Source organism: Populus trichocarpa, chromosome 2 (assembly GCF_000002775.5).
Source record: "Populus trichocarpa isolate Nisqually-1 chromosome 2, P.trichocarpa_v4.1, whole genome shotgun sequence".
NCBI lineage: Eukaryota > Viridiplantae > Streptophyta > Magnoliopsida > Malpighiales > Salicaceae > Populus > Populus trichocarpa.
This window is the reverse complement of record NC_037286.2, coordinates 15,754,413-15,782,371: the sequence shown is the minus strand read 5'-3', so window position 1 is coordinate 15,782,371 and position 27,959 is coordinate 15,754,413. Positions and strand designations below refer to the sequence as shown.

The 27,959-nt window shown below is 37.1% G+C and overlaps 2 protein-coding genes across 4 annotated transcripts; both read right to left on the bottom strand.

The window, feature by feature from the left end:
- Window positions 1–216: 216 nt before the first annotated feature.
- Window positions 217–27,882, bottom strand: LOC7460466 (proline-rich receptor-like protein kinase PERK3). 3 transcript variants are annotated; one of them, XR_008058565.1, is made up of 9 exons: window positions 27,439–27,879; window positions 26,534–26,974; window positions 25,913–26,284; window positions 24,641–24,859; window positions 23,491–23,862; window positions 22,643–22,886; window positions 22,414–22,561; window positions 21,384–21,973; window positions 217–383 (listed from the first exon to the last, which is right to left on the bottom strand). XR_008058565.1 is itself a non-coding variant. In XM_052450634.1 (9 exons), the coding sequence occupies exons 1-9, from the start codon at window positions 27,467–27,469 to the stop codon at window positions 598–600; spliced, it is 2,202 nt and encodes a 733-aa protein (XP_052306594.1). In that variant the 5' UTR covers window positions 27,470–27,882; the 3' UTR covers window positions 369–597. The 3 variants fall into 3 exon arrangements, 2 of the variants coding, with proteins under 2 accessions (XP_052306594.1, XP_002302774.2); XM_052450634.1 differs by having other exon boundaries at window positions 369–741; window positions 21,743–21,973; window positions 27,439–27,882; XM_002302738.4 differs by lacking the exon at window positions 217–383 and having other exon boundaries at window positions 21,354–21,973.
- Window positions 19,848–20,800, bottom strand: LOC18096428 (pectinesterase inhibitor 10). The gene has a single exon (XM_006386652.3). The coding sequence runs from the start codon at window positions 20,730–20,732 to the stop codon at window positions 20,016–20,018; it is 717 nt and encodes a 238-aa protein (XP_006386714.2). The 5' UTR covers window positions 20,733–20,800; the 3' UTR covers window positions 19,848–20,015.
- Window positions 27,883–27,959: the final 77 nt, after the last annotated feature.

The following is a 27,959-nucleotide window of genomic DNA, read 5'->3' as shown; positions in this document are numbered from 1 at the left end:
GCCATCGCCCACTTGGTTTTTGGTGGATTTCAGATAACAAGACAATAATTTGTCGATGCTAAATATATCAGAAGCGTGTTTTTGTTATTAGCTCCTTCTCTTCTCATAGACTATATTTTCAAGGGCAGGGATTTCGGTGACCAAGGTTGCGAGGGAAGCAAGGGGAGGGAGGGTATGATATATCTAGCAAGCAGTTGTCTTGCAGCACACATGAGATAGCTAATCTACTCGCTGATTCATGAATAAATTTTCTAAAAAAATAGGAATTAAATACATAGTTTGTTTTTTGAAACCATGAAGACTAATTAAGTAGTTAGTTTTGTTAAACTACGGAAGTTAGCTATATATAGAAGAAGGGTTGAAGAAGATTGATAACTAAGAACCTTGGCCCTCGCTATATATACAAAATTTCAACAGCCATGTAGAGTAGCCACGCTGCTTTTGAGGGGACTTGGCAGCGGTGGTTCTCCACAAGGCAAAACAAAAGGCAGCCACTCCACCAATCACAACTACAAAATCTATTCCAAAAAGAAATCTACTAAATATTTCCCCACTTGGGGCTATCAGATTGCTTACTTCAAACTACCTTCGAGATATTCATCGTCCTTCATGAAGATCTTCAGAGAAAACTGCTGTCCGAGAGATATTGTCGTTATCTAAGGCACTTAGGCTAGAGTATGGACCAGAGGAGAACATTGAAGATGTCCCATCAGATTCGAAGGTATTAGATGACTGCCTCAGGTTGGCCCGGGCATTGGACGTTGACATGGAATCTTGATATTCCATTACACGGTGCACCATTTTAAGTGGCTGTACTACTTCACCCATGGTCGGTCGCTGGCTTGCCTCAGAGGCAACACAAGCTGCTGCAATTGTGCAGACTCGTACAAAATCTTCCTTGGGATATTTCCCTCCAAGCCTTGGATCAGCGAGCTCTTCTAACTGGTCCTTGTCTCTCAGAATGGGCCTGGCCTGAAAGCCATAGAACAGGATCTGTTAGCCTATCCAGAATTTTAATAATTGTTAGGTATCCTTTTGTATTGCCAGGTATCAGGATATGAATTCGAGCTCGTTTGCTACTGTGATTGAGTTGGAAAAAACAGTGATTGAGTTGGAATAATCTACGACCTGTGTCTCATACTAGTGCAATTTATGGTATGATCACTTTGTTTCCCCCTTCTTGGTGACATATGATATGATTCTTAGATGAACGCCTATTTATTTTTGCGTTTCAAAAATGTTTGAAAAAATTTTAAAAAAATTATTTTTTTATTTGTTATAGATTAATATTTTTTGTGTTTTTAGATCATTTTGATGTGCTGATATCAAAAATAATTTTTAAAATCTAAAAAAAATTATTTTGATGCATTTCTGAGTGAAAAACACTCTAAAAAATAACCACAAATACACTCTCAAACAAGCTATAAGAGCAATGACTCCATATATAAACAATGTCCATAATATTCTATATGGCTGGGAAATGTAGCTTGGTAGCCGATTTTGATTGTGATGCAAACCGAAGCTAATAGCATGTAAATTTTAATGAACAAAAATGCTGTAGATTTAAATTTTAAATGTTATTCTTAAAAAGAAGTAAATGTTTGATGTCTATCACCATAATAAGAGGTTTATTGAAATTTTAAATAGGTTAAAAAAACCTACATCTACTAGAAAACAATCTCAAGTCGGAAAGTATTATGAAAATTAAAACATAATCCAAAACTAAAAAATAAATTCAAAAATATTTAGGAAAAGTAATAAAATTAGCCCAAACAATAATTTTTTAGTCTAATTCCAGGAAATCCAACAATCCGATAAACAACATGGTGGTTTCAAATGTAAAAACTACTTGTAGAATTATTTGGAAAATTTTGAATTTGATCCGACAGTTAGATCTCTTGTTATCACAGTTTTAAGGTATTAGCCTAATTTGATGTGACCAGATTTTTTTTTTGAATTTAAATATATCTCACTAGTTTATGAAAATATTTGTTAGGCTACCCACCGAGTTAAATTTTTATTTAAAAATACTAAATTTTTATCTCACTAGTTTATAACGTACAGTTTTTACAAGCTTGATTGCAAGGGTAATTATGTTAACCACTGAGGGGAAGAAAAATAAAAATATATATGAGTCAGATATTGCATTACTGAAACCAATCATTAGTTACCGTATCAAGATAATGATCTAATGACTCAAAACTTCTAAAATGTTTTTATTTTATTTTATTATGTAGCAACCAAGAAGTCAGGGTTACCCCACGATGCTTTTTAGTTATATTACTGTATTATTGTTGGCATTATTATAGGGGATGGATTAATTTTTTTAATATGAAAAAATATTTAATTTTTTAAATAAAAGAAAATTAAACTATATAAGGATTGATATGAAAGTAAATAAAAAAATTTTTTAACCTAATTCTCAATTAATCTGATATTGAATGATAAAATTAAAAATAAAATCCACTAGAGAAATCTTACCGTTTGAAGATTTCTGGGCAAACCACTCTCGGAACAGTAAGAATCGCCGGCTTACTTCTCTTCTTTCTACCGTTGGATCAATCTGAATTTTGGATATGTGATGTGTATGGTTGTATTACACATTCGGAAGATGAGATGAAACCCTTCCATCAAAGTGTTCATGCACGCTCAATAGTGGTTCGTCAATCTTAGGTCAGTTTTGATCTATCTCCGATCTAGGGAGATCCAACCGTTAACTTGAGCTGATATTTGGATATGTGCTGTATAAGATGTGTGTTTACCTTTTCACCGTTGGGATTTGTTATTGTTTGAATTGTTGGTGAGTATTTGTTGTTTGAAGCTCTGTCCAAAATCTGTCATGGCTTCCAATCCGAAACCTCAAACGCTCAAAGCTAACACCACCTCCTCAACCACTAAACATTCCACAAACCATCACCAAAACACCTAAAATACAGCCTCCCCAATGCAGGTTAGGTTTCTAAAATCCCAAGAATCAACAAACAATCAAAAATCCATTTCCAATAGCCACCTTGACCCAAAACAACAACCACCCCCTAAACAAAATCACAATATTCCTAGCCCAAAAACCCAGAATAACCATTCCTTTAACATTTCAGTGCCACTAATTTACTTTGAAGGGTTCCCCATATGGGTTGATTACCATCGCATAAAGGCTTCTTTTAACAAGTTTGGCTCTGTACTCAAACTCTATGTATCCAGGCGTGTCAACAAATCAGGGAGTCTTTTCGGTTTTGTAACAATAGCATCAAACTTTTCTGATAAAGTTTTGCTAGAGAGTGTGAATGACATTTGGTTTGAATATCACAGACTAAAGGCAAATTTCGCCAGACACTATAAAAAGATTCCAAGAGAGAACAAAGCTCCCGACAGATCAAAACCCAAAACAACTATAAGAGTGCCTATTAGTGAGAGAGATGTAAGAAGTTACAAAGAGGTACTGAGTGAAGGGAAAGCGGAACAAATACTTCTGCCTGTGGCTTCTGGACCAAAGGATTACTTTGAAAAACTCTCCCTTGATATTGAAGAAGAGGATTATGCTTGGCTAAAGAGATGTCTTCTGGGAAAAATAAAAAAAGGATCTAATTACTCTTCTATACGTTTTGGACTAATCCAACATGATATAGATTTTGCTGGACTGCGCTTTCTTGGGGCATCTCAGGTCCTTGTAATTTTTTATAATAGAGACATATTAATGGAATCATGGAGGAAGAATAATAAATGTTGGGATGTACTTTTTGAGGAAATTCGTCCTTGGGTTGAGACTGACACAACTTTGAATCGGATGACCTGGATAACAATAACAAATCTACCCATTATAGGGTGGAATTGTAGATGCCACACGAAGATTTTAGAAAGATCTGGTCAGATGATAGGTTATGATAAAACTACTCTCAAGCATTTTGAACTATCACAGTTACGGATCCTCATTGGTACACAACTGGATAAGGTGAATAAGGTGATTATTTTGCAACTCAATAATCAAACATATCAGGTTAAAATAGAGGAGATGGACCAGTTACATTACCCAATTGCTGGCTCTATTTCATACACCATGGATGACTTTCAGACATCCTTAGAGCAAGGGGATGAGGATGATGAGGATGACTCGGTTGATGTGGCTGAGGGCGTAGACACAGATGAGGATAGAGCAGGTGTGTCTCCATCAGTCACTAGGACTCTTGGGGGCGGCGGCAGCGGGTTGGAAAAATCAGATCTGGCACAAGATGGAGACAAGCTATCAACTTCTGACGATAACTCTCTTATAATATTTAATGCTCTTCATCTTGATGTGGTGCAAGATCAACATGTCGCCTCATCTTTAGAGAGATTTCCAGAAATTATGGCATACAATCTTTCTTTTTCTAACAGCAGCTATATAAAAAGCAGTCTCATTCCCAATGCTCTTACCCTATATACGGGACAAGGCACTCCTATTTTGAGAGAAGATGTTAGAAACCCTGCAGCTGCCTTGGGCCTTGACTCCCTTGTATTGGCCCAGATTGAAAGCCCAGTTTATGGCAGTGGATCTCAAAGCCCATCTGACGTTCTCTCTATTTCATCTGGATCAAACAACGATTTAGCCCTTCAATCAACATATAATCCTCAAGCCGTAGTAATTCTGGAACCGCAACACATGAATCACCCTGTTATTTTACACTCTGATGCAAACACAAAAGAGAGTGCAACTGCTATATCTGCAAAAACAAGAAGGAAGTTGTGACGTACAAAGATGATTACAGCTTATGGAAGTTTGAATGAAACAGTTAATAAGAGTGAGATGGATATTGAGGACTCAACAATACAGAGGTGTAACAGGAGGAACTTGCTAGCACATGGCGAAAACAATAAACCTTCTGAGGGTGATGAGGTTTGTTTAATGCTGGAAATAGGAGAGGCTTTGCAGATTGAAAAACCTCACAATTTAGATGACTTCACATCTTATATAAATCAGCAAAGGCGTAAAGAGAAGGCTGATTGGGAAGCATCCCAGTGAGCAGATGTTCCACTTTGTTCTATAAGGATTTTAAATCTCTTTTCTTATGCAGATTCTTTCATGGAATTCTTGTGGTTTGGGGTTAGCTAGAAAGAAGAGGACAATTTCAAAGTTAATCAGGGATTTTGATATAGAGGTTTGTTTTTTGTTTGAAACTAAGTTACAAAGTTATTCAGGCAGATTGGCTATGTGGGATAACTCTAAGTTTGCGGTATCATCAGTGGAGTATGGCCATGGTTGGATCGGGTTATTTGGGCAGAATGTCTTGACTGGCTTCTTAGGGGCGGTGGTAGGTGTTTATACCCCTTGCAATCAAGCTGACAAACTTCTTCTTTGGAAGGACCTTCGTATTCTGGAGGCTGCTTTTGAGTGTCCTAGGTTTTTAGCAGGTGACTTCAATGAAACTATGTTGCGAAGTGACAGAAGCAGCGACTTCATTAACAAGGTGGGTTCAACGGCTTTTAGACTTTTTATTGATGATTGTAACCTAATCGAGTGCAACATGTCATCAGAGGGTTTGTACACCTGGTTTCGTGGGGGATCCATGAGTAAACTAGACCGCATTTTTTCTAGTCCTTGTTGCCATTTGCAATTCCCCCTTTTGTCTCTTCAACGGCTTCCAAGAGGGTTCTCTAATCATTGCCCTTTAATCCTAGGGGTTTTACCTGCAGAAAAAGGTTGGATTCCTTTCAAATTCATGGATTGTTGGCTCCATCATCCAAATTTTAAAGATATCGTAAAGGGTATATGGGATGAAGCTTGCAATGAATTTTCAGGTCATTTTAAGCTCATTAAGAAGCTCAGCTTTATGGCAACTCGGCTCAGACAGTGGAATAGGGTTGGTTTTGGGCATCAGGAGACTGCTTTGGCATTGATCCAAAGCAATATTTCAGCTATAGAACATAAATCAGAGTATGGGCAATTATCTACTGCAGAGCAGAACTCGCTTGATTCATTGATCAAGAAGTAGTGGCAATGTAACTTGCATATAGAAAGCATGTGGCGTCAAAAGTCTTGCCAAATTTAGTGTCGCCTGGGTGATCGCAACACGCGTTTCTTCCATCTAGTTGCTAACTTCAGGAGGGCTAAAAACCATCTCCTGAAAGTGGTTCATAATGGTTCTGTTGTTGAAGGCTTACCGGTCATAAAAGATGCAGCAGTTAGCTTCTTCTCCAACTTATTTAGAAGTCCTGATAGATTCTGAATTGGTTTAGGGCCTGTTGGTTTTAAAACACTCTCGGCTTCTTCTTCAGCTAGCTTGGAGCGAGATATCACTTTGGAAGAATTAAAGCAGAGTGTTTGGGATTGTGATGGGAGCAAGAGTCCGGGTCCAGATGGTTTCAATTTCAAATTCTACAGGCTTGCTTGGAATTTCATTGCAGATGATCTGTTAGACTTGGCTAAGTATTTCTTCAAAACAGGTAGGCTTCCAAAAGGAGTCAATCATGCTTATGTTCATCTAATTCCGAAGATAGCTTCCCCGGTTGGCTTCAAAGATTTCAGGCCTATTAGTTTGATTCATGGCATTTACAAGATAATGGCTAAGGTTCTTTCTAGCCGTCTGAAAGCGGTTATGCATGACCTTATCAGTGAGAATCAAACAGCTTTCTTGGCAGGGAGGCAAATAATTGATGGGTTTTTGGTTGCCAATGAAGCAGTTCGTTCCTTGAAAAGATATAGAGTGCCGAGCCTTATCTTTAAGGTGGATTTTCATAAAGCTTTCGATAGTGTGCAGTGGGATTATTTAGAGCAGGTTATAAGGCATATGGGTTTTGGTGAAAAATGGATTAACTGGATCAACACTTGCATCTCCACTGCAAAATTATCAGTGTTGATTAATGGATCTCCTTCTAAGGAATTCTTGATGGGCCGTGGGATTCGCCAAGGTGACCCCCTTTCTCCATTCCTTTTTTTAATTGCAGTAGAGGGATTATCTGTTTTGTTTCAAAGAGCAGCTTCAAATGATCTTTTCAAAGGTATCCCTTTTGGAGACAGCTTTTACCTCAGTCACCTACAATATGCAGACGACATTTTGATCTTCATGCCTGCTAATCTTCATATGGTCAAAATAGTTAAAAGGATCTTGTTGTGGTTCGCTATTTGTTCAGGATTGCACATTAACTTTCATAAAAGCTCTTTAATTGGCATAAATGTTGGGGAAGATACTTGTGCTAGTATGGCACATTCAGTCTTTTGCAGATTTGATTCCTTGCCTTGCTCTTATCTAGGCATGCCTTTGGGATCCAATCCTAAAAGATTGTCTACATGGAAGCCTATTATTGAGAATTTCATAAGAAAGTTGAGCATGTGGAGAGGTCGTATGCTTAGTATGGCAGGGCGTATTTGCCTAATCAAAAGTGTCTTGAGTTCATTGCCAGTTTATTATATGTCTTCTTTTCTTATGCCGAAAGGTGTCTGTAATATACTAACATCTATTCAACGAAGATTCTTGTGGTTTGGAGTGGCGAAGCAAAAGAAAATCTGTAAGGTACAGTGGCGTATTGTTGTGAAAGCTAGAAAAGAAGGAGGCCTCGGGTTGGGTTCTTGAATGTCTAAAAATATATCCATGCTTTTCAAATGGATATGGAGGCTAAGATTACCAGACAATGCCTTATGGAAACAGGTAACAACTCATTTTTACTCCCCAACGTTCGAGAACGGAATCCCAAAATTGCATGGTCATATTTCCCCATTTTGGAAAGATGTTTTGTCAATCTTGGATCCAAACAGTGTCATCAGCTTAGTATTGCGTGAAAACATTAAATTCATGATTGGTGATGGATCCTTCATTCTCTTCTGGTCTGACGTGTGGATAGGATCAAATGCTTTACGTAGCATTTTCCCTAGGCTTTACCAAAATTCTACTTTTCGGAATGGTTTGGTTAATGAGATGGGTCAATGGGTGAATGATCAATGGCGGTGGAATTTGGTTTGGCGTAGGAACCTCTTATCTTATGAAGAGCAACAATATCATCATTTGCTCTCAATGCTGGAGCCAATGAAAATTCGACAAGAAAAAGATGACAAACTTATATGGCTATGCAATTCTAATGGAAGCTTCTCAATTAAATCTTGTTGCACCCTAATTAATAATACCTCCTTTGCGAATGATAGAGTTTTCGAAGCAAATGTTTGGATTAAAGGGGCCCCTCCGAAAGTTCAGGTGTTTCTCTGGTTGGCAGTACAGGACAAAGTTAGTACAAGAGCTTTTTTTCATCAACGGACTGTTTTGTCTGCCACACAAGCTTCATGTGTCTTTTGCAGCTCAGATTTGGAAACCTCAGAGCATCTTTTTATACATTGTAACTTTTCTAGGAGTGTTGGGATGAAAGTTTTGGATTGGTGGGGTATCCAATGTTGTTTACCGAGAACACTTGACTCGTTGCTTCTGCAGTGGCCTGAAATGGTACATGGCAAATTCCAAAGATCAGCTTGGAGACTAATTTCAAGTAGTATTATTTGGGGTATTTGGTTGCTGAGGAACAAAATTGTTTTTGAGGAGGGAACTATAAACTTGTTTGATTGTTTCTCCACCATCCTTCATCGGGTTGCTATTTGGTTGCATACTCAAGATTCAAACTTCACTTATACAGGAAATGACCTCTTAAGATCTTCTGATGGCATCAAATTGTGGTGTAATAAGAAATCTTAGGCAGTCTTTTTGTTGTTTGCTGTAGTAAATCAGTTTTTTATTTTCTCATATCCCTTGTATTTCTCTTTAACTATTGGCTTTATGGCCTTCTTAATATACTCTCGATGATTATCAAAAAAAAAAAAAAGTCAAAGTGTCTTATGGTTCTTTTCTGAATGATTTGTTCTAGCTTCCTCTCTAAGAGTACTTATTCTCTAGCCTCTTTTGTGTGTTGCGAGAACGTGTGTTAGTTCTCCTACTATAAAAAAATCTGATTGTTCCGTCAGCTTGTTTTCCTTTACAGAGGATTGTTTGTGATCTAGAGCCAGTGTGACTTATATCTCACTATTGTTTTTCTTACATGGTAGAGGAGCTACAAGGGAGGTAGGTGGATGTTGCAAGACCCTTGGTAGAGGAAATCAGTTGTAGTACAAGATGGAATTGAATGGTCGTGTAATTGGACTAGGTAAAGAGCTTTTGATAGAGTCCAATTATAAAGTTTGGAGGACTTGTTTGGAGTCCTATCTCATCGGCGAAGATTTATGGGAAGTTGTTAGCGGAGATGATACTGCAGCCCCTGAAAATAATGCTCAAAATGTTGATTCTCTTGAGCAGTGGACACAAAACAATGACAAGGAAGAATTTGTCTTGAAAAGGTCAATCTCTCATGCTTTGTTCGAGCATGTTCTTCGCTGCAAACCCACAAGTGAAATTTGTCAAAGGTTATACAACAAAAAGGCTGCAAGTGTTAGAAGTTGATATTGTTCATCTTGGCAAGAGAATGTATGATTTATATATGTTATTAAAGATGCGTATCCATAAAAAATGCTTCTTTATGGCATACTCGTCTTAGAAATCTTAATATGAATAAACTGAGAGTTATGTGCAGAAAAGTTACTAGAAGGACTTCCCAATAAATCCAGCTTTGGTGGGGTGAAATTTACAAGGTTTGTCAAAATTAGTCTCTCACTAAAGGTCTCTTTGAGCTGATTCGATCCAATCTTGGACTTGTTTTGAAAAATTGTCTTTTAAAAGACTCGTTGACTAAATTAAAGATATTTTTTTTGAAGTTTCTGCTATTTATGTTTTATAGTTTTTCTATGTTTAGTAGTTAAAGAGCCTTTTGGTTCTCGTAAGAGTTCTTATCCGGGTGATTTGTTCTAGTTTCCTAGAGCTAGGAGTATTTATTTTCTAGCCTATTTTATTAAATACCGTAAAACCTGTAACGATTACAAAAGTTCATAGGATATCTCTATCCTATAGATTTCTTAAGGTATTTCAAACAATAGCTACAACAATTATCACTTCTCAGTCTCAAATTGAATTGTAAATCATGCAGATGTTGGCCAAATATACACAAGCATTACACATAGAATGAAATACTCAACAACTTAATGTAATAATTCAATCGATGAAATTGTTCACATATTCATAGTAAGGTTACATAAAAAATCCCAGAATAAAAGTCTACTCCATAGTAAAATTAAATAGAAACAAACTTGATACGATGAACATCACTCAAAAGCAGAGAATGACAATGAAATAGATAGGTGTCCTCCAAATCTTCTTTGTTTTTGCCTCTATTTCTAGTCCCTCTTTGTGCCGCCTCTTCTTCTTTCTTTAGTCTATTTTAGGGTTTCTTTATGTATGCACCTTTTCCTTGCAGACCCCTCTTTTTTTCTTTTATATTGTGGCCTTTTTACCCCCGCTGGAATTAAGACAGTTTCCTTTTCTGATTTGAATTCCTTCCTACCCAGACATTGCGGCCAGATTTGAGGCAGGAAACGTGTGAATTCAAAGATCTCTATTTCTGGAGAAATTGTAGAAAATCGAAGCTTCTTTCCAACACCACAGATCTTGTAATTTTTAGACCTCTGAGACTTGAGATAAGGGCCATAAACCGAGACAGTATTTGGAGTGTAGGAAGTTTGGGTCTGATTCAATCCCTGTTTTTCAACTTGCTTTTTGGGCTCCGAAACAACAAAACTGAGTTATATGCCCTTCGTATGTTTTGTAGACCTTCATCTCAGATATTTGAAAATGATGACGAACATCTAGAACTGAGTTGTATAACTTCCTTTGCAGCACACAACAAATCAATATTCAGTTTTACTACCAGATTTTGCATGCTCAGTAACCTAGTATCTGAAAACACATTAATTTCCCATGAGATCAATAGTTCAAAAAAGGATCCAAAATTCTAATTACCTTGTGCAACACATCCAAAATATTTCAAAATCAAGCATGAATAGTGGAAAATATACATGTTAAAAATTCCCTTATCAGTTGCCTGCTTAACTATTTTTGCATTTATGTATTACGGAGGTCATCAGTCATCGCATCAAGAATTTCCAGGTTGGTTTTCCTAATAATAGTTTCATAAAGTGCAAAGCAGCTAAGGATGACTGCAAAGCTTTTCTTATTTTTCCCTTGCCTATAAATTGTTGAAGTTATGGCACCAAAGCTAGAACAAGGTTACTTAGCTGTGATCTCACTACAAGATTTCACAGTTTTATCGACGAACAGATTCCGTCGGTATGAGATTCAGAGTTTATCGGTAATTTTTTTACCTACTAAATCGCCGATGGAAAGAGTCCTTTGGCATACCATTCGTTGGTAATACTGCATTCTGTTAATAAGTCTGTTGGTAAGAAAAAATAAATTACTGATGGTTTTACAGACGGAAATTGCGCACCAAAAAAACAATCTCGTTGGAAATATATTGACAAACTTATTCCGTCGGTGATAGTGGCATATCCAATAAATATGTTGCAGCTCTTGGTAAAATGTCGACGGACGATAGCCGCCGGTGTAACCGTCAGTGATTGTGGCATTTCCAGTAAATATCTTTCAACTCTCTGTGAAATGCCGACGGTTACATTCCGTTTGTAAATCCGTCGGTAGGTATTTTTAATTTAAAAAAAACATTATTTAGAATAAATAATATAAAATTATATAAATTAAAAGTAAAAAAACCAATTATGCAAATAAATTTTATTAAATATCAAAAATAAAAAAAATAAAGTTAAATAATATTCATTACAAATTGAATGTGTTTCCAAAAAAATATTAAATTAGCACAATGGCGGATCTGGAGGAAGAGGAGGAGGAGACTGGTTGTTATACGGCCAAAAAAAGAGCGCACATGTATCACCACTCTGTGATGCCCATGTTCATGATCATTTGAACGAAGCTGTTCATAATTCGCCTAGAGTTGCTCGTATTTCTCAGTGAGATGAGTCGTGTGTTGCTACAAGGCCACGAACTCCTTAGATTGGGTGCTTGATACTGATTGGGAGCTCCCAACGGTTGAGACATTATGGGCCGCCCGCAAGTTCTCGGCCCTACTGTTGGAGAGCACATACACCTGATTTTTATCGGGTCCACCGGACGATCCTACCTCCATCCATAAATCCGGATGGATCGAAGGATCGTCCCCATATCTCTCCCTCAACCGACTATTATAGCACTCCTGAAAATAAAAAAAGAAATCATCATATTCAATTCAATAAAAATAATAACTTACGAAATAAAATGGTTGAATGAACATACCATAAAGTGTTGAGCGCAGTTGTCAACGAACTGTTGCACCCCCTTTTAGTAGTCTTGACTCCGCACGTGCGTCTCACCAAACAGCTCCATTGGGCTCGGCTCACGTCCAAGAGACGTAGCCTATAAGGAAAAAAATTAATTAAGTAACAACAAATTATTTAATGATATATTTCATTTAAATTAATCTTATCATCCGTTTCGCATGTGCAGCAAACGGAACAAAGCCGTCGATGTGCGTTGTCACCGAACCATGAATTGGTTGGTTCTGGTTGCCAGCACCGTACTGTGAACGTCATGTGCTCAAGATATTGCGGCCATATATCTGCGGTTTGAAATCCCTCCAAACCGCCACGTCGTTCTAGCCTTGAAGACTGTTATCTCTTGCATTTTTTTCTGTCTTTTTTTATGCTTCATACCAAAAATCACGCAACCTACTTCCATAGCGAGAAATTAGATTTTAAAACATAATTTTTAAAAAAAAATATTGTATTTTTTTCGATGTTACCTAGTTGTCGCGTGATTTTCACACACCCTCCTCATAACAATGACATGCGCACTGTTCCAGCTGAATTTGTCCTGTGTATAAATAATTAATTTTAAATAAAAATAATAATTTATTTACAATTATATTAAAAATTTATTAAAAATAAGGTGGAAATTAGAAATTAACACCAACCTCAAATCTGTCAAACTATGCATCGATTTGAGGTATCCACTTAGGATGTCTGGATACCTGACTCCATTGAAATAATGGAATCTCCTTCGACAATTTAAACGTCGATTATATTACTTGGGCGGCCTTAATGTTTGTGAACCTGAAAATAAATTAAATTAATGAAATATTGATTAGTTGTTCATAAATTATGTTATAATTAAAAAAACTAAAACCGAAACAAACTTACATTGAAATGTCTTCCTTCCACTGTGCCTCGTACTTGCGGGTGAATTAATTCCGCTGCGAAGGCACGCCGCCTCTGCGCTGTGAAACCGCGCTGGGAGAGGCAACATCGGTAGACGGCACAGGTGCCTCTTCTTGATTGGCACCTAAGGATAGGTCATCATTGCTGCTAGAGGAACTAGCTGCGACCATATGTGAGCGATGAGTTATTGATTTCCTTCAACGCATCTACACAATTTTATATGAATAATTATATAATTAAATTCGATTGTTAAAAAAAATTCGGCAACACCTCCCCTATACTGGAGACTACCCAAACTTTTCAAACCTACAAATATTGACAATAGCCACAACCAATTGATCTTATTCAAAAATCTTGTATATAACATAACATCTATACTAATTACCAGGTAAATTCAACAATAACAATTAAAATTCAACAAATTATTCAATTATTATATCAATACAAACAATAAAATATATTCAATAAATTAAAAAAAAAACTATAGACTAACAATTAAAATTAATGGAAATAATTAAACACATATCATGCAATAATAGAGTAAAATTGAGAGAAATAATGAAATTTATTCCTACATTTTCAATTACTAATTACAAGGTAAATTCAACAATAACAATTACAATTCAACAAATTATTCAATTATTATGGCAATACAAACAATAAAATATATTTAATAAATTAAAAAAACAACTATAGACTTTAGGAATGAAAAATGCTTACCTTAATAATGTGTTTATTTCAAGACTTTATCTACATTATAAAAATACACCAAAACAAAAAACATAACAAAAATAACAATAGCTAAAACAAAGAAAAAATAAATCTTGAAGTAAGATGAAGTAGAGGAAACACATACCTTTTAATTTGCTGAAGATTCAAGTAGAGATTACAAGCAAAACAAACAAAAGATTTGAAGGAAATGAGAGGAAAAAAAACAAAAATGAAAGATGGATAACGGAGCAGATGAAAAAATGAACTGAAGGGGCGGTCGCTGGAATTTATAGCGCAGTTTTACCAACGGATATTTAAATAATATTAATTTTAATTATTCTGTCGGTGATGTTTCAAAAATCCATCAGTAAATTTTGAATTTTGCACCAAAATTTGTAATTACCCTCCATATTTTTCGCGGTCCATCGGCAATTGCACGTGGTTAGAGATGCATTTAATACCCCGTCCTTTGGAATTCGCACCATCCATCGGTGATTATGAACTGTCGACCAATGTCGACAGACTGTATGTCATCTGTAAAGTCATCGGTGATGATTGTGGCATTTCCAGTGAAGCTACTGTGAAATGCCGACGAACTATATTTCGTCCGCAAAGTTGTCGGTGATTATTGTGGCATTTCCAGTGAAGCTACTGTGAAACGCCGATGAACTGTATTTCGACCACAAAGTCGTAGGTGATGATTGTGGCATTTCCAGTGAAGCTGCTGTGAAATGCCGATGGACTGTATTCCGTCCACAAAGTCGTCGGTGATGATTATGGAATTTCCAGTTAAGCTACTGTGAAATGCCGACGGACTGTATTTCGTCGGTATGAACGTTGGGGATAATGCACTGTGCAAGAAAGATTATGTTTGTATTGTTTATTTACCTTCTTGCAAACACTTAAATTACAAACTGTCCATCGCACAAAACAATAACAACAATGCTTAAACAATACAAACTTATAAAATAAATATTTTGTGTTACAAAATATATCATCCATAATATATATTACATGAAAAAAAAATGTTTCACACATTGCTTCATTCTGATAGTTAGTCAGAATTTTCTTCTTCTTCGTCGTCAATTGAATAGTCATCACCTTCATCGCAATCTTCAATATGGATATCATCATCATCTTCATCGACATTTGCTTGTCCGCTAGAGCTCAAAACAACATTCAACTCCTCTGCGTCAACATCAACAAGACTATCATCGAAAACACGAAAATTTGAATTTTCTTCCAAGTCAATCGAAGGAGCAACTCGATATGGTTCAACCAACTCATTAACTTGAAAGACTTCATATCGCACACCTGTGTCTTCGTTCTCATCCTGAACAACCTCGACACGACCCCTAGGTTTCGTTTTTAAAACGGATAACCAATCAACTCTTGGTCGATCCTTTCTAAATGAAGGGGTGTATGTGTAATAAACTTGTTGACATTGCTTTGCGAAAACAAAGACATTGTTTACGTTGCAGAGTCTAGCTTTTGAGTTGATTTCGACCAGACCATAGTGAGGATCAACTCTGATTCCTCTGTCAGTCGTGTCATACTAATAGCATTTGAATAAAAACACTCTATTCTGCTCGCTATGATATTACAGTTCGACGACCTCTTCTAATCTACCATAGTAGTCAACTTCTAACTCACTACTAGTCAACCCTTTAACACAAACACCGATGTTGTATGTCTTTCTTCCATGCCCGTATTCTTTAGTATGGAACACATATCCATTGAAAAAATACTCATTGTAGCACTTAACTTTTTCTTTTAGGGTCAGGCTTAGTGAAGACAATAACTTAGCAACACTTCTTCCCATTTGATAAACCTTGTATATAATGTACAGTAAAGAACAGTAAACGATAATTTCATAATGACATGCATACAGTAATTTTGCAAGACATAATGAGTTTGTGATAGTACTTACATGTGTTCTGAACCACGTGACAAATTGTTCATATTGTAATTGAAAGATTTGGGATTCGGTCAGCTGTGAGTTATTGGACAACAAATATTGTCGATGTTGCCTGCAAGGTTGTTCCAAATTATTGAGCTTATGATATTACAATATATAAATAGTATATTATTAACAAAGTTTAATTAGTAGTACATATATATATACTTACTGAATAAAAGGTCTCAGCTCATCACAGTTAAATAAAACATAATTGTGTGCTTGTCTGAACTTTATTTTCGACAAATATCTTCCCCTTACGGCATTTTTAGGTGTGGGTCATCCAGGATTGGAGAATATTGACAAGTTCCCACTGGAAGGCACTTCACCGCCATCATCATGTCGTGGAACGCGATTGATTCTCATAATTAGATGAGGTTCGAAATAGTACGAGATAAATGTTAAGATCTCCTCAACAATATAGGCCTCACATATCAAAGTTTCAACATGCGCCTTGTTCTTAACCTTTTTCTTGAGATTGAACAAGTACCTGCATTGAATTAATCAAATATTTTCAATTAAAAAAAACAAAGAAAATACTTTTATATATGAATTACATTGCAACTGTAATATCTAACCGTTCGAATGGATACATCCATCTATACTGGACCGGTCCTCCAATTTTTGCCTCGAACGGTAGATGTATGGGGAGATGCTCCATTGAGTCAAAAAAATGATGAAGGGAATATCATCTCAAGTTTGCATAGTGTCTCGATGATATTTGTTTCAAGCCTCTCAATGTGATCAACATTCAACTTGGTGGAGCATATATCTCTAAAGAAATGACTGATCTTCGTGAGTGCATCCCATATCCCTTTTGGCAACAAATCACGATAAGCTAATGGAATGAGTGTTTGTATAAACACGTGGCATTCATGACTCTTCATTCCATACAATCTGCATTCCTCCATATTAACAAACCTTGATATGTTTGAGGCATGTCTATCGGGGAAACACAGACTCTTAAGCCATTTGTAGACTAGTAGTTGTGCGTTTTTCTCTAACACGAAGCTTGCTCTTGGTTTTGCAACCCGTGACCCATCACGAACCAACTCCATATTTTGATGGTTACAGAACAAAGTTATATCCAATCTAGCATTGATGTTGTCCTTTGTCTTCCCCTTCACATCCATGACGGTGTTGAAAATGTTCTCAAACACGTTCTTTTCTATGTGCATGACGTCAAGGTTATGGTAGAGGAGATTGGTCTTCCAATAAGGAAGCTCCCAAAAGATACTTCGCTTTACCAAATTGTGGGTCAAATCAAAACCAAGAAACTTCTACTTACCTGATTGAAGACCAAACACAATGTCACCGTACTCTGATACAACATCATGTAATTCTTCACCAGAAAGGTGCGGGGGTGCAACATCCTTTTCAACTTTGCCAACAAAAAAAATCCTTTTTGTTCTTTCTGTACCTGTGATTCAGTGGCAAGAAACGACGATGACAGTAAAAAAAAAAGCTTTACCTCTGTTTGTTAGCATGAATGCCTTGTTGTTTTCCATGCAATATAGACAAGCTAAAATGCTTCTTGCTCATTCAATAATTTTATCATACCCGGCCCCACTCAACTCATTATCTGACATAATGGTGAACACTATTATGGCCGATAATTTACTGTGGTTCGTGCAGTCATCCCATAATGGTTCGTCGGAATCTTTCAACAAATCAAAAAACCTAGTTGCATCTGCATGAGGTTCTTCTTCTACGATTGGATATTAACTGACATTACCTTAATTCATTCTCATTGCATCCATAATCATATTCTTGTAAGGATTAGTGTTGTCATTTGCAACTTCATGCACGTTGCTAGCACTAGAAGTTGACCCAACCACCCTTTCTCCCATGCTCTTATTACGAACAAATATTTCTCCATGTGCATACCAACACCGATAATTCTCTATAAACCCTTTGTGTAGAAGATGCATCATTACAACATCTGGATGCAGATACTTTTTATTTTGACACTTCCTGCATGGACACCTAATACTACCTCCAGTAAAATTTCTGGGAATAGATGTTGTAAAATTAATAAAACCCTGAACCCCGTTACAATAATCCATCCTTCGCAATCCTTGGGGTGAATCTCGATACATCCATGAACAATCATCCATGACTTCTATCGAACCTCTATAAAATTATGATGACAACATGTATTAATTAACTATGTTAGGTAAATAAATTTGTAAAAATATTGGTTTACCTCGAAATTATCCAACAAACTAATTGCAACTTCTCATAAATATTAAATATTCATTATCAATTATCAATGTCCATACAAATTTATACATATAAATTTACGGAAATTACAACACCGCAATAGCATTAATAAAAATTACAACAGACCCGTTAAACAAGTATTAATTATTTCACCACAATACATGTAATTCGATAATTAAACAAAGTTTCAACAATTTACAAACAAATACAATTTTATAAAATCTAAAACAAACCATAAAAAGTACAAAATTATACATTCATATACTACAAGTTTGTTTGAGAAATAACAATAAACAAGTACATATACTGACAAAATACATATCCTAAAAAAAACAATAAAATTGACATTTAAATGTTAAAATTAAAAAAGATAGAATTACTTACAAAAATTGATAAAATCCATAATAAATCAGAACACGGATGTTGTGACCACAAAACTTAAAGAACTATGACTTGTGCTGAGAAGAGGGAGATTTTTTTTAGGGGGGCTAGTTGTTTGCAGTTTGGGAGGGGAGAGATGGGATGGGGAAGAAGAAGGAGAAATAAGGGAGGAGAGGGTCGGCAGAGTGGTGATATATTAACTTTTACCGATGAAATCACCGACGGACTCATTCCATCAGTGACTCTATCGGCAATTCTGATGGTGAATCGGTCACGTCACTGTACAGAGATCCCGGTTTGAATCTCTCGATAATTCCGTCGGTAAAATCGCCCACAAAAACTTCAACGTCAACGAACCAGATTTTTTTAAAATTCTGAATATTCCGTCTGTAATTTTGTTGCTATATACCAACCAAAGTATTCCATCGGTATATACCGACTGTATTATAGACGAAAAAGATTTTGTCGGTAATTATGACCGCACATTACAGACATAATTCTTTCGTCGGTAATTCCATTAATTTTAAGTGAATTTCTTGTAGTGTCTACTGCATTGTTGTCTATCTGTTAATGACAACATTATGAGCATTATCTAGATTAGTATGTTTTTCAATTTGTTTTAAGTTTATCCAAGACTAGTTTGTCACATAACTCCTTTGATAAAGAAGATGAAGGCTGTTACGTTCTTTTTTTGTTTTTTCAATTCTGTAATGTTTGTTTCCTTGTATAAATAAAAGACAAGGGATGGCAGTAACCCACTAAGACAATTCAGCTCTTTGTTCTTTTTATCGTAAAACTCTGTTCTATGTTCTTTTCTTCGTCAATTAAAACAAAAGTCTGTTATGTGTATATCAGTTATTTCAACATAAATGATGTCTCGTTCTTCCTTGCTGTGAACAGGGTAGCCAGAAATTAGCTTCCGAGTATTTTGTCATGGCCAAATTCACAAATGTCGGCTATCCCCACTTGGTCTGTGGTCAGGTTTCAGATAACAAGATACTGATAGACCCGCGCGCTTGCTCCTGGAAATGGATTTCTAATAGTATACTCGGCTGGAGATTGGACTATTGCTTTGGGAAGAACATTTTCTTTCTGTTTGGTCTTGTAAGTATTTTTATGTTGCCTTCTTGATAAACCATCCTTCTCTAGCCATCTAATTGGATCATAAGTAGAACAATGTAAGATCATTTCTGGGAATCTCTCAATGGCAAGTTAAGTTTTGCTTGTATCATGGTCTTTTATTTTCTCCCCTTACTTCTGTTTTCTTTGGCTACTGCCTGAGCACCCTCTTGTTTTTCCTCTTGATTATGATTAGTGTTGGTTTGAAATGATCAAGAAACACAGTCAGCAATGCCCATGGCTACAAATTAAGTTGTTGCTTGCGAGTGTCCAGGTATATATTTCGAAGCTGCATTAAAGAAAGATAAAACAGCAGAACTTTCTTTTTCTTGGTGGGGGAGAGAGGGAGGAGATTCATTGAAGGTGAGAATAACTGTATATACTCTTGTATAAATAGACGATGCAATCAATAATAATCTGCATTCCAGCAAATTCTGTTCTTCTCTCATTAATTTACACACATTACCGATCGAATATTCCTTTACACAAAGCATGATATACATGACAGAACAGCTAATGATTAATTTAACTCCATTGGAGAGATGCAGAAATGGCCAAGTTGATGCTAGCCAACTTATCCAGATGCTGACCCGTCTCTTGCAATGGTGATTCGAGGTCTGGTTGCTCGGCAAATGCTTCCTCACATGTGTCAGAATATGTTAAAGCGGAACTTAGCTTAGTGCTCAGCCTGCCTATGTCGTGAGCGGAAATTGCAGTCAAAGCGTCATTGAGAACAGCGATTCCGCTATCAAAAGACTCAACGCATGTGTCAAGGGGGGCCTTAACCGCTGCTGTTGTAGAGAGATCGTTGATTATTTTCGTGGCAACAGCCGTGGCCTCTTCAAAACTCTTTTGGAGAGCATGTATCCCGATTTTAAGGACTGAAATGGGATTGGTTTCGCCAGTTAGGAAAGGAGCAATGGTGGCAAGACATTCTGCTGGGTAACGGGTTACGTCACATATTTTCGTCAGTGCAGCATTGTTGGATAGTAATGGCAGTGTGGAGGATGAATGTGCTGGAGAATCAGGCGGTGATGGGGAGGAAACTGGCGACGGAAATGGGGATCGAATGGTGGGGGAGACAACTGGAGGTGGCAATGGGGATCGGGTGGTTGCCGCAGATAAGGAAGACATGGCCGGCCCTAGGGCATCAGCAATCCCTGGAGCCTCAAAAGTGGCCCCGGCCAAAAATGGGAGGAGAGAAGAGGAAATAAGGAGAAGGATGAACTTGTTAAGCTCCATTATCTTCTCTTCTCTTGGAAATAGAGCAGAAATATGGAGACACAATGTGAGGGCCGATGGGAGCAACGGGACAGAAAGTATATATTTATGGGATCTTTAGAGGGAGTGAGTGGGTTATCCAAGAAAATAGGATCACCATGCAAATTTTGCCAAAGCTCCAAGTTTGGTGTAACTATTTATGTACAAATATTAGTGGCCACGTCCTGGCAACCCAGAAATTAGGGTTCCAATTTCTTTTCCTAAACCAAATGCAAAGATCTGCAGCCATCGCCCACTTGGTTTTTGGTGGATTTCAGATAACAAGACAATAATTTGTCGATGCTAAATATATCAGAAGCGTGTTTTTGTTATTAGCTCCTTCTTTTCTCATAGACTATATTTTCAAGGGCAGGGATTTCGGTGACCAAGGTTGCGAGGGAAGCAAGGGGAGGGAGGGTATGATATATCTAGCAAGCAGTTGTCTTGCAGCACACATGAGATAGCTAATCTACTCTCTGATTCATGAATAAATTTTCTAAAAAAATAGGAATTAAATACTTAGTTTGTTTTTTGAAACCATGAAGACTAATTAAGTAGTTAGTTTTGCTAAACTACGGAAGTTAGCTATATATAGAAGAAGGGTTGAAGAAGATTGACAAATTAAATAAGAACCTTGGCCCTCGCTATATATACAAAATTTCAACAGCCATGTAGAGTAGCCACGCTGCTTTTGGGGGGACTTGGCAGCGGTGGTTCTCCACAAGGCAAAACAAAAGGCAGCCACTCCACCAATCACAACTACAAAATCTATTCCAAAAAGAAATCCTACTAAATATTTCCCCACTTGGGGCTATCAGATTGATTGCTTCAAACTACCTTCGAGATATTCATCGTCCTTCATGAAGGTCTTCAGAGAAAACTGCTGTCCGAGAGATATTGTCGTTATCTAAGGCACTTAGGCTAGAGTATGGACCAGAAGAGAACATTGAAGATGTCCCATCAGATTCGAAGGTATTAGATGACTGCCTCAGGTTGGCCCGGGCATTGGAGGTTGACATGGAATCTTGATATTCCATTACACGCTGCACCATTTTAAGTGACTGTACTACTTCACCCATGGTCGGTCGCTGGCTTGCCTCAGAGGAAACACACGCTGCTGCAATTGTGCAGACTCGTACAAAATCTTCCTTGGGATATTTCCCTCCAAGCGTTGGATCAGCGAGCTCTTCTAACTGGTCCTTGTCTCTCAGAATGGGCCTGGCCTGAAAGCGATAGAACAGAATTTGTTAGCCTTTCCAGAATTTTCATAATTGTTAGGTATCCTTTTGTATTGCCAGGTATCAGGATATGAATTCGAGTTCGTTTGCTACTGTGATTGAGTTGGAAAAAACAGGTGGAGTAAAATTTGTGTTTGGTAACCATTTCAAAACCGTGATTTTGAAGACTCGGACTACTTAAAAAACCTTGGTTTTAATAAAGCTGAAATTTAATGCTTTTTCAAAACCATGGTTTTGAAAACACAATCCCAAACGGAGCGCTCCGTTTGCGATTATGTTTTCAAAACCATGGTTCGCATCTAAAACCATTGTTTTGAAAAAGCGTTAAATTTAAGCTTTATCAAAACCAAGGTTTTAAGTGTAGTTTCAAAATCATGCTGGCCAGAATTCTAATGATGGGCTGAGATGGTCTGTATACTACTAACCCAAGTGACAAGGTTCTCTTGGCCGGATGGTTGTGACATATCTACAGGCATCCTTCCAGTCAGCAACTCGAGGAGGACAACTCCATAGCTATAAACATCACTTTTGACTAGTAGATGTCCGGTCATAGCATACTCAGGGGCTACATACCTATAGAGCAATAATACCATTTCATCTCAATACCAAATTGAGAAAACATATAATTAAGAAGAGAGAGGAATTCTGACAAACCCAAATGTTCCCATGACCCGAGTGGAAAGATAATTTGCTCTGCCTTCAGGTGCCTGTTTGGCAAGACCAAAATCAGAAACTTTCGCATGAAAGTTCTTCTCAAGCAATATATTGGATGCCTTGAAATCTCTGTGGATGACACAGGGTTGAGAGTCCTCGTGTAGGTACGCAAGTCCTCTTGCAGCATCAAGTGCAATCTTCATTCTGGTATCCCAATCCAGACGACAGTTTGCACCCAGAGGGCCTAAGGCATGCATATTTGGAGCAGCATTAATATTTGAATAATATAATGCAATACATTCATAGCAAGGATTCAGATACTATACAAATGTGTACCAGTCCAACCCATCAGATTCTCAGAAATCCGATGCAAATACAGAAAAACATTAGTTGACTGTTAATGCAATACCAGTTATCATTAGTCCACTTGATATTCCATCGCTGATGTGGCCATTTGAAGGCCAAGAAAGAAAGCTCTATTGATGGTTAACAGTCAACAGAAAGAAGAAACAGATGGGGTAACAATCCAGAGTGTGTTAAATTTCATATCTTGCGTGCACTCATGCTGCGAAGTCATTTTACATCAAACATTAGAAAGAGAATAGGTCAGGTGCAAAATTCTACTGATGTGGACATGATGTTGTTTTCACACCAGTGTTAAGCCAGGTTGATACCAATACATTCGACTAAAGAGCCAAACATGCTCAGAATAGGTAATGAATAATGCCTAACTTTTCTATAATATATATTCCATCTTATTGCAAGCAACTGAAAGTAAGAAGAAAATACCATATCAAACATCAAAATGCTAGGAAGATCTGGAATTGGAAAGAAAAATATCAAATTACCATGGAGCCAGGCCTCTAGACTTCCATTTGGAACAAGCTCATAGCAAAGTAGGTTTTGTGAAGAGTCACGACTGCTATAGTAGCCCACAAGTTTGACAAGATTACGGTGATGCAGCCTGCTAAGCATCTCAACCTCCACCAAAAATTCTTTACCCCCTTGTTGCCCTCCACTAGTAAGCCTCTTAATTGCTACAGCTGTGCCATCACTTAAGACACCTTTGTAAACTCTACCAAACCCACCCTCTCCAAGTATGCTTGCAGATTCAAAGTTGTTTGTTGCTTCTTTAAGTTCTTCATAGGCTAGAAACCGTGTACTTGAAGGATGTGGAAGAGAACCTGCTGCTGGAACTGGATCTATGGTCCTTGGCTTTACTGAATTGGAAGGAAAAAAAAAAAAAGGAAACCTGATAAATCATTAAGAAAGACAACGTGAAAGCATTGATGAGCAAAGAACCATAAGAAAACTTTTAACAAAAAAGATCCAACATCAGGAAGCATTTTTATTCAAGAGGTGTGGCTGCAAGCTTAATCTTGTTCAAGCAGAAACATTTTATCATTGGGAAACTATGGCAAATCAAGTACTTAAAGTTGAGAACATTCTAATGTCAACAGAAATCAGATGCAAGCATTATTATAATGAATTAGAACAGTGTGGCCAACATTTTCTTAAATGCCTCTATAAAAAGCATAGCAGATTGGTTTGTCTAGGTGTGACACTCAACATGCCCCCTTCTTCAGTAAACAAAATTATCATTTGCAGGAAACTTCTCTTCTTGGCTTCCCCTTCTGAGATAGAGCTCTCCAACACATTCTATATTACTTTATAAAAGAGCATGAAAGTTTGTCTAGTTATTTTTTTAATATTCCCGAACCTATCAATTTAATATGGGTGGAATGCACAAATTACACCCCTAAAGGCTGAAGGCTGCATATGACACAGCAACAGCACTTTGTGAGGAAGGATTTGACAGAATGTCTGCATTCCTTGTATAAAGATCAAGTAGAGAGAGGAACTTTTCACAATCAAGAGAAAACCTGATAGGTCCCATGAGTGACCTGCTACTGGCAATGATAATCAGGAATAATGAACAAATTCCTAATATAAATCTGAGAGACTAAATGTGTGGACATTGATATTTAAAATACCTACCAGTTTCTTTAGGGGATGCTTTAGGCTTCCCTTCACGGAATACACACGAACAGATAATTAGCATAGATACAATGGCAATAATCACAATGCCAGAACCAATACCCAGAACAAGAATCAAATTTGTATGTTTGTCCTTCCTTGAAGAACCAACCGATGTTGATGTTGAAGTTGAAGATTGATGTGCCGGTGCCCTCATGGGCGATGAAGCAACAATAGGAGCTGTATACGAGAGGTAAAGCAACTTCAATGTACATACTGGAGAACTAAGATCTCTATGGTGTCTACTGCCATACATTTTGGAACCTAAACAAAGATTTTACAAGATAAAAATATCAAACAGCAAACTGAATTCCAGCATAATCTCATCTCCAAATCTAAGACAATGTCAACTGAAGGCTTAATTTTAACTCTTGCTTCTTTACTTTATTCAATGATCTATTATTTATCACCACTATTATACCACTTGACAGTTAGAATTTTTCTTTCTTTTTGCTAGAAAAGGCAGCAGTTCATGTCATATTACAACAAGCAGCAGATTTTTCCAATGCTGCATTTGAAAGAAAAATTTGCATAAATTTGAACAGTCACAGAAACATATGCTAGAATTGCACATTCTGATATCCAAACGAAGATATTACATGACACACAGCAAACTGAAGGTTATAAGAAAATAGAAGCACTGTCCAATAAAATTTCTCTCTGATTCTCTCTACGTTCATATGCAAGTCTAAAATGGTCAAAACTTAAGGCTAAATTCTAATTTCTTTTCATTAGTTTGTTCAATTATCTATTTATTTATCATCATTGTTATGAACACCCTTGTTAGTGTGTTTATCGTTTTGGATAGAAAGGCAACATTTACATCAAATCACAACACACATACAGCAACTTTTTTGAGTGCTTGATTTGACAATAAAATCAGTATAAATTTGAACCATGTGCCCTTGTACTTGGATTGAAACTAGAAAGTGGCTATAACATATCGTTTGCAGAGACATGTTAGTATTGTACAGTGAATCAGGTGGCCTCTTCCTGCAATTTGGTAGGATCCTAATGGGCCACAACTATAGGTAATTCCTCTTGCTCAAACTCATACAATACCCTCTTTTTTATTTTTCTTTGGTAACAAAATGATTTTATCAGGAAGCATACAAGTGATGCTTGGAAATACACACAAGGCAAAGTTGAAGGCAGTCAAGAAAAAGCTATATGCAATGGCTAAGACCCACTACATATAAAAACCACATTGGCACCTTAAAAAGCAAAGTTTACCTGGCGAAGGTGCAGGAGGTTCAAACCAAGTAAGATTCAGGAGTTTATAATCACCCACATGAGAGGAGTCAAAGTGAACCTTATGCAAGGCAAGCGAAGAGTTTACTGCAGATGCATCACTGGCAGAGAAACTGATTCCTGTGTGAGGAATGATATCCATTGAAATATTTAATCTTGATAAGCTTAGTAAATAAAAGTTTATCAGCTCAATTTGTGAAACTAGCAAGCCCAGCTGGGAAGATAATTCTTCTAGAAACAGGTTCCAATTAGGATTTTGTGAGACATTCAAAAGGAGAAGGTCAAGCTTTATTGGATACACACAGTGGCAACCATGACTCCCTCGTTTCAGCACCATGTCTGGTTTACAACAATCTGCAGAAGGAAAGATCAATTCTAATGTCAAATTCTATAATCACAGCACAATCATAGATTTCATTAGTGGGAATGAGTTTATCTATAAGTTAAGCAAGAAGTTCAGCACATTATCAAGACGGTTTATAAAGAAGTAAGACATTAACAAATATTGCCACTTTCTCTTCAATGGTTAAGTTGCTTTACCAACATATGAACCGTGAAAACAGGAAAGGAGGAAAAGAAAGGTGTTCACACAGTATATCTTACCAGAAAAAGAAGGAGATAATGGGGACTGAGCTAAAACAGTAGGATTTGTGCCATCACCAGACTGAGTTGGAGCAACATCTACCAATCCAACACTGGGAGGCACCAATGCATTCTTCTTCATTGATGGTTTAGACAAGTGTGAACTAGTCGGGGGATGGCCGGAAGTTATCAGTGGACCATAATTAGGAGGTTGGGTTGGTGCTACCACAAATGCCGGTGCACCATGAGGTGAGAAATGCTTTTTCCGTGGTTTATGTAACGATGGTAGATTGTATGGGAGGGGTAGATCAGGAATGGCAGGTGCAACCAGAGGCACACTAGATGGAGATAAGATCGGCCCTCTGAATTGATCATCAGCTAAATCGGCATTGGTGATGGGAATTAAATAGCATAAAATGATCAAAAGCTGCAGAAACAAATACCAGACTCTTCTCGATAATCCTGCAACACCCATACAAAGTTCCAATCAAGAAACCATAACAGAAACACCAGCAACAAAGTAAATGCAATTTCATTAGACGAAAATGTTAAATCTAATAACATTACATCTAGAAACATAAGAAATCAAAATTTTAAATCTTCTAATAATGAGACCGAGTGTTGGAAGCTTTCTTTGTTTATTTCAATTGGACTATGAACATGATAACGTATTGTGCCGATAATATCAGAAATTTGGTTAAACCCTAACAGAACAAAACAAAAACAAAAAACTCTGCAGTGTAAGCTAAAAATCTCAAAGAAAAATCAAGTTTAGTAGCCTTAAAAAGGTTTTAATATTCATGAAGTGCAACTTCTTTCCTCGGTTTTTTCTTTTATGAAGTGCAATTTCTTTCCTCAATTTCCTCATTCGTCAAAAGCAAAAAAGCAGCATTAATGCGTAAAAAACAGAAGGAGATAAAAATTACCGCCGCGGCTTGAAATTGCAAGCACCGACATCACCAACGCCGTTAATTGAGAGCACCCGTCCCGTCAGATCTGTGTGATTTCAAGCAAATCCACGGCGATACCACACTCTAGCGAGCACAAGAACCCAAACAGATGGACTGAAAGCGTAACACTATAAGCAAAACTCGTTTGGGAAAGACAGTGAAGGAGGATCCAAGGGTAGAGATATTATCATAGGAATTGGAACACGGAGTTGATAACTCAGAGCAAAACCCTCCATTACTGAGTTAACTTGAAGAGCAGGGATTATTGAGGCGGAGGCTCCAGAAAGAAGAGAAAAGGGGAGAGACGTTTTAATGATTGTTATGGAGGAGAGACATCGGTTTGTTTGTTTCTTTCACTGTGCAGCACTGGAGAAGCTTTTTCGTTTTTGGAAATATTTTCGTCTTTTTCTAATTTTAAGACTTTGTTTTTCACTCCTTTTGTTTTTTTTTTTGCTTTTGAGTGAGAAAGCATGGGCACAGGCACGCACAGAATTTTT

What these genes read in the sequence shown, in the direction of transcription:
- LOC7460466 (XM_052450634.1), bottom strand. Translation starts at nt 27,469, where the DNA reads ATGTCGGTGCTTGCAATTTCAAGCCGCGGCG. An exon ending in TGCAATTTCAAGCCGCGGCG is followed by an intron (nt 26,975 to 27,438) that starts GTAATTTTTATC and finishes TGGGTGTTGCAG; the next exon opens with GATTATCGAGAAGAGTCTGG. An exon ending in TCTAGAGGCCTGGCTCCATG is followed by an intron (nt 22,887 to 23,490) that starts GTAATTTGATAT and finishes TGCATGCCTTAG; the next exon opens with GCCCTCTGGGTGCAAACTGT.
- LOC18096428 (XM_006386652.3), bottom strand. Translation starts at nt 20,732, where the DNA reads ATGGAGCTTAACAAGTTCATCCTTCTCCTTATTTCCTCTTCTCTCCTC.